Genomic DNA, 7,542 nt, shown 5'->3' with positions numbered 1-7,542 from the left:
GAGAGCCAATGCAATTTTCTGGCCTCTGTGGGTACCAGGCTTTCAATAGATACACAGAAATGTACACAGGTATACATACAGGCAAAACACCCAAACATACAAAATACTTTTTTTAAAAGCTAAAACCAAGGTGCTCATGATAAAAATAAAATGTCATTCGTCCTTTCTATAAGAGGTACAATAATATTCATATGAACCAGTACTTTCATTTGTTTCTTAAAAATTTTATTAATGAAATTAATGAAATCACTTTATTAATGAAATCCTTGAAGGCTTGTTTTACTTGCTGATTTCTCAATGTGTAAATAAAAGGGTTCAACATGGGAGCAATTGAAGTATTGAGAACAGCCACCCCCTTGGTCAGGGATGCCCTTTCATTTGCAGAAGGTTTGAGATACATGAAAATGCAGCTGCCATAAGAGATGGAGATGACAATCATGTGAGAGGAACAGGTGGAGAAAGCCTTCTTCCTCTGACTGGCAGAGGGGAACCTGAGAATGGTGCTGATGATACAGATATATGACAAGATCACTAGTGCCAGTGTGAACAGCAGGGTGATGGAGGCAAAATAAAAGCCAATTGTCTCTAAAAACCATGTATCTGAGCAGGAAAGTTGTAAAATAGGGAAGTAGTCACAGCAGAAGTGATCAATGACATTCGAAGCACAGAAATCTAACTTGAGGAATAGCATGAGTAATGGGAAAATGGTCAGAAATCCTGCCAGCCATGAGGTGAGGACAAGAAGGGTGCAAACTTTCTGGCTCATGATGACAGTGTAGTGCAGCGGCTTGCAGATGGCGACATAGCGGTCATAGGACATGGCAGTTAGAAGAAAGAACTCAGACACTCCCATGGAGATGAAGAAAAATAGCTGAGCCAAACAGTTGTTGTAGGAAATGGTCTTGACTTGAGTAATTATTGACCCCAAAAACCTCGGGATGGAAACACTGGTGAACATAATTTCTAGAAAGGAGAAATTCTGGAGGAAAAAGTACATAGGAGTCTTTAACTGAGAGTCTAGCAAGGTGAGGATGATGATAGTTAGGTTTCCACACACACTTAATACGTAAGCTATGAATAAAAAGATAAAAATCACAACCTGAAGTTCTGGTGTGTCTGATATGCCCAAGAGCACAAACTCAGTGACCACAGAGTGGTTTCTCATGCTGACTTACTGTCCATAGAATCTACTGATTAAAAATATCAAATCATAATTTTAATGTAAGAGAATTCAACTTTAAATATTGATATTACTATATCCAATGAAATGAAATGATATCTGTTCATCCCTGTTAAACAGAAAACATCTTGTTAAAAACAAAAGTATTTGTAAATGGATATATAAAGCCCCCTTCAACAATTATACACAAATACTCTTCATATAGTCATAATTTCTATATGTTTAGTGTACCTCTGAACTATAGATTTATGTAACAGTACTTTAATAGTATCTTTATTTTCAGTGTGAAACAATGTTTCTGATTTCACATATTATATGCTTTCAGGACTGAATATATAACATTTAATTTCAATTGTAATAGTACTTCTAAACTTGTATAATTTATTGGTAGAAACTGAGCACACAATCCTATTTGCTAAGCCTAAATGCTGTCATGGTTATTTTCCATCTTCATATATGTTATTTTAAAATGGGTAAGGAAGTAAATGTGCTTTCAAACACAGAAATGAGACTAGATTTTATTAGAAAAACAAATAAAACAGGCGATGATAGCATGTGCAGAAGCAAGCCAATCTCTGTGACTTTGAGGCTGGCCTGGTCCACAGAACTAGGTTTGGGACAGACAGGGCAACACAAAAAGACCCTATCTTAAAGAGATGAAATGAACAAACAAACAAAACCCCAACAAATAAATTCTTGATTTATGGTAATTAAAGCATGGATCAGGGAAAATAATCAAACAGAGCCAGCAATCAATAACTATTTTCTATGAATTCTGGGCACTTGTATCATTTAACATTTTCTTTTTACCAAGTTTACGTTGTGATTTTATAGCTAAACTTTCGTAAGGACAAAAGGAACTCATACAAAGGTATTTTTATCTCAAAGTTAACTAGCTCTTTCCTTCTTAGAGAATTATCAGAATAAGTAAAATAGGATTTACTTTATCAAACCACACAGCTCCACACTGGAACCTATCTGACTTCTTTTTTTTTTTTAATCTTTTATTTTTTTTATTAATTACACTTTATTCATTTTGTATCCCCCCATGAGCCCCTCCCTCCTCCCCTGCCGATCCCACCCTCCCTCCCCTTTCTGCATGCATGCCACTCCCCAAGTCCACTGATAGGGGAGGTCCTCCTCTCCTTCTTTCTGATCTTAGTCTATCAGTTCTCATCAAAAGTGGCTGCATTGTCCTCTACTGTGGCCTGGTAAGGCTGCTCCCCCCTCAGGGGGAAGTGATCAACGAGCAGGCCAATCAGATTATGTCAGAGGCAGTCCCTCTTCCCATTACTATCTGACTTCTATCAGTCCTATTCTCTCCTGATATGTAACTGACAGCACAGAGCCTGTGATGTAAGTTGTGATCAAATCTGTTGTCCTTTTTCTATGCTGGGCAGTTAGGCAAGTGATAAGTAAAATGGGTAATAATAGGCATTAGTCACCTTTTCCTATTTTAGTCTTCTGAGCCTCAGGATTTTTCTCCTTATAAATATGAATCTTTTTCGTCAATATGCCATCGAAACTGACAGGTAACTCTTACGTGGTTTACATGATAGTTAAAATATATTAAAATGTAAAATTAACAGTAATAAATATATTTAAGTGATAATTTGGGGATTCTTGCATTCTTTCAGTAGGGTAACCATTCAATTATGGGGAAAATGCATTTGTTCACAAATACAAACCACATAGTTTGGTATATATGATAATACTACTTAGATATAAAACCCTAAAGTTGTCAGCCACAACTTAAATTCTGCCACTTAAAACACAAAACTCAAAATATTCATAATTCAGAAGATGCTTTCATCATTCAGGTCACTCTTGACTCTGTATATTGCTTTTCATGTTAAAAATACATGCTGTGATTCACATGGACTGGAAACCAGATGGAATGAGAGCTGGAGAGAAGAAGCCAATGAAGGAATCCTCATTACTGTTTGCTGATCTATCATGGTAATAGCTTGGTTTCCATACCGCATTCCACTCAGTGACAGGATGAGCCTTCTGTATTTGTGAACCAAAATAAACTCAACCTTCTCCAAAATAAAAAGTACATGCTGAATTGCTTGTAAGGTTGTAACAACCTCACTTAAAAATGAAAATAAATGTATCTTTAATCTCTCTTATCATTTCACAAAAACTAATTGTGCTATAAAACATTATAATCATTCTTGGAATTCTTTAAGAAAGTGAAACAACAAAACAGTAAAACAACTGTTTTAAGACACTAAAAAATAAAACATTTCCAAGGGAACTGTATAAAATAAAATGGAAAACTGCACAAACATAACTACAACTTTACCTTCTCTGGCCAATGTGTTTATTCCTGTTACACTCAACTAAAGACAAGAAGGATGCAAACAAAGTTCAAAACCTGTACACAGTGTGTTGTAACCCATCTTCTCCCCCCCACCCCCATCTTTCTTGAAAACCAAATATAGAGAGGCAGAGAAAAAAGTGTACCAATCGACTGATAACATCCAACCTGGCTCCCTTTTGGTCAAGCAATTTTCCTAATAAGTGCATGGACTCAGTCTATGCTTAGGAGATAATTTATTCTCAACTCATTTGGGATTAGTTAAACCCAGGACTAAACTGCCCTCCGATGAGCTCCTCTTCAACAGTCTTACTGATGTGTTACTAATTAGTAAATTCTGCCAGTGCAGAGCAGCATAAAGAACCAAAAATGCATTACATTGATGTCTTCAAAATTAGGATTATGCCTTGTCCTTGTTTTCATTTTACAGTTTCAAAATTGACATTTGCTCCATGATATGAGATCAGAGCCACAACAACCTATCCTTGCGCTGCCTTAGGGGTATGCATTTCTTTTAGCTCTTAATTACTTTAAAGAAGACGTCCTATATTATACAGAATTTTGTTTTAATATATTACACAAACACAATCACACATTCAGATACTGGATTCTTTCTTCATTGTATTTTGCTACAAATACAGACATTATGAGATTTTACCATAAAAACGTTCTACAAATTTGTCTTGTTTTTTCAGTTGACACAGAGTAATGAAGTCATTTTTTGTCAAGCTGTCTAGAAAAAAAATCCATCCTCTTTTAGCAATTACATCAGATAGCTAAAGAGATTTTATATAATTTACTAATTTGACTGTTGGCTAATGGGTTGGATCCACATTTCATTCACTAGTAAATCTCTGCCATCACAGAGCAGTATACGTAACTTAAAATCATCTAACTACCTTTCTAAATTAGGGTTGCATTGCTGGTAAGAGTGTAAACTTGACAGCCACTATGGAAATCAGCATGGTGGTTGCTCAGACAGAAAGAACTAGATCCACCTCAATACCCAGCTGTGCTGTTCCTGGGCATATACCCAAAGGATGCTTCATCCTACCACAAGGACACTGTTCAACCATATCCACTGAATTTATAAATTCATAATAAAAATTGGAAACCACGTAGTCCCTCAATAGAAGAACTGATAAAGAAAATGTAATGCATTTATAAAATAAAGTGTTACTCAACTGTTTAAAAAAGCATCAGGAAATTTTCGAGCAAATGAATGGAAACAAAAAAAAATCATCTGAGTAAAGTAACCAAGACCCAGAAAGATAACTGGGGTATGTATTTTCTTATATGTGAATATTAGCTACAATCCATATGGACAGGGAGGTTAGGTATAGAGGAAGAGACTAGGGGGAAGACATGGATCTTCTTGGGATGGGAAATAGGACAGATTTTACATGTGGGCTGGAAGTGTGGAGTGTTGTGGGAATAGGAGGACCACATCAAGGGAAGATGTACTTGAGGGAGACCATGCAGGAAAAGACAGCTAGAATTGAGGGGACGTTGAAGGGTGGCAGGGAAACCTAATGCATTGGAAACAGTGGAATATCCCAGGTTCTCATTTATCAAAAGGCACCTGACACAACCTGGAAGACTCATATACTCAGACACCTGTCTGAGCTCAGAGACTGTAACCCCAGACCTCTCTCACTCAGCTTATGGATCCTAGTGTGACTCACGTGACTTATGAACATGAATCAGCCAGCCTAGTCAAGAATACCTCACCCACAACCAGCTCTCACCATCCCCATGACTGATCCCAAAAAAATCACCTAACAGAATCAAAACCTACTAAGCTAAGGTACCAAAAACATAGCTCCAAATAGATACCCTGAAGGTAGATCAGAAAATTCTTAAAACAGATGCACAAGTCCCAGTTTTCAATAAACAACATCAATAACAAAAGTAATATGCATCCTTTAAAAAATACCAATTGATACATATTCACAATGGAATGCTACTCAACAATTAAAAACATGGAAATCATGAAATTTGCAGGCAAATGGTGGGAACTGGAAAAGAACATCCTGAGTGAGGTATCCCAGAATCAGAAAGACACACATGATATATACTCACTTATAAGTGGATATTAGACATATAATATAGAATAAACATACTAAAATCTGTACACTTAAAGAAGCTAAACAAGAAGGAGGACCCTGGGTAAGATGATCAATCTTCACTCAGAAAGACAAACGGGATGGACTTTGGAAGAAGGAGAAAACAGGAAACAGGACAGGAGCCTAGTACAGAGAGTCCTTAAAAGACTCTACCCAGCAGTGTATCAGAGCAGATGCTGAGACTCATAACCAAACTTTTGGCAGACTGCACTGAATCTTAGGAAAGAAGGGGGAGACAGTAAGATCTGGAGAGGACAGGAGCTCTACAAGGAGAGCAACAGAAACAAAAAATCTGGGCACAGGGGTCTTTTCTGAGACTGGTACTACAACCAAGGACCATTTATGGATATTATCTAGAACCCTTGCTCAGATGTAGCCCATGTCAGCTCAGTATTCAAGTGGGTTTCCTAGTAAGGGGAACAGGAACTGTCTCTGACATGAACTCAGTGGCTGGCTCTTTGATCACCTCCCCCTGAATGGGGAGTAGCCTTGCCAGACCACAGAGGAGGACAGTGCAACAGTCCTGATCAGACCTTATAAGCTAGGGTCAGGTGGAAAGGGAGGAGGACCTCCCTTATCAGTGGACTTGGAGATGGGCATGAGAAGAGATGAGGAAAGGAGGGTGGGATGTGGAGGGAATGAGGAAGGAGTCTACAGCTGAGATACAAAATAAATAAACTGTAATTAATATATAAAAAATAAAATTCTAGAGCTATCCCAGAAGCAGAAAGACACAGTATATACTCATTCATATAAACATATAATATAGGATAAACCTACTAAAAACTGTACACCTAAAGAAACTAATCAAGAGGGAGGATTCTGGCTAAAATGCTCAATCCCCACTCAGAAAAGCAAAGAAGATGGACACCAGAAGAAGAAGAAAACAGGAAACAAGTTAGGAGCCTCCCACAGAGGGCCTCTAAAAGGCTCTGCCCTGCAGACTATCAAAGCAGATGCTGAGACTTATGGCCAAACTTTGAGCAGAATGCAGGGAATCTTATGAAAGAAGTGGGAAATAATAGTTAGATCTGGAGAGGACAGGAGGTCCACAAGGAGAGAAACAGAACCAAAAAAAAAAAAAAATGAGCACAGGGGTCTTTCCTGAGACTCATACTCCAACCAAGTACCATGCATGGAGATAACCTAGAACCCCTGCACAGATGTAGCCCATGGCAGTTCAGTGTCCAAGTGGGTTCCATAGTAATGGGAACAGGGACTGCTTCTGACATGAACTGATTGGCCTGCTCTTTGATCACCTCCCCCTGAGGGGGGAGCAGCCTTACCAGGCCACAGAGGAAAACAATGCAGTCACTCCTGATGAGACCTAACAGACTAGGATCAGAAGGAAGAAAAAGAAACCCTCCCCTACCAGTGGAATTGGGGAGAGAGAAGGGGGAGAAAGAGAGGGATTGGGAGGAGAGGAGAGAGGGAACTAGAGGGGGGATACAAAGTAAATAAAGTATAATTTAAAAATAAAAATAAATAAATAAAATAAAATTCCTAATTTTTTTTGAATTTTATTTTTTTCTTATCAGTTACATTTTATTAACTCTGTATCCCAGCCGTGTCCGATCCCTCATTCCCTCCCAGTCCTTCCCTCCCTCCCTCATCTCCACCGTACCCCTTGCCAAGTCCACTAATAGGGGGGACCTCCTCCCCATTCATCTGATCCTGTTTTATCAGGTATCTTCAGGACTGGCTGCAAAGCTCTCCTCTGTGGCCTAACAGGACTGCTCCTCCCTTGGGGGGTGGGGAGGCCAAAGAGCCAGTCATTGAGTTCCTGTTAGAAATAGTCCTTGTTCCCCTCACTATGGGAAACCAATTGGTTACTGAGCTACCACAGGCTACATCTGAGCAGAGGTTCTAGGTTACATTCATACATGGTCCTTGGTTGCATGTCAGTCTCAGAA

General features: G+C 38.6%; 1 protein-coding gene across 1 annotated transcript; it reads right to left on the bottom strand.

Moving 5' to 3' along the window:
• Positions 1–205: 205 nt before the first annotated feature.
• Positions 206–1,165, bottom strand: LOC129665599 (olfactory receptor 6C3-like). The gene has a single exon (XM_055592361.1). The coding sequence runs from the start codon at positions 1,163–1,165 to the stop codon at positions 206–208; it is 960 nt and encodes a 319-aa protein (XP_055448336.1).
• Between the last annotated feature and the right edge of the window lie 6,377 nt (positions 1,166–7,542).

This window comes from Psammomys obesus, unplaced genomic scaffold (assembly GCF_907164565.1).
Source record: "Psammomys obesus unplaced genomic scaffold, mPsaObe1.curated_primary_1811, whole genome shotgun sequence".
Classification (NCBI taxonomy): Eukaryota; Metazoa; Chordata; class Mammalia; order Rodentia; family Muridae; genus Psammomys; species Psammomys obesus.
Note: the sequence above shows the minus strand (reverse complement) of the source record. Positions and strands in the feature narration are given on the sequence as shown.

Excerpts from the sequence above, each read along its gene's own strand:
- LOC129665599 (XM_055592361.1), bottom strand. The coding sequence starts at position 1,165 with ATGAGAAACCACTCTGTGGTCACTGAGTTTGTGCTCTTGGGCATATCA.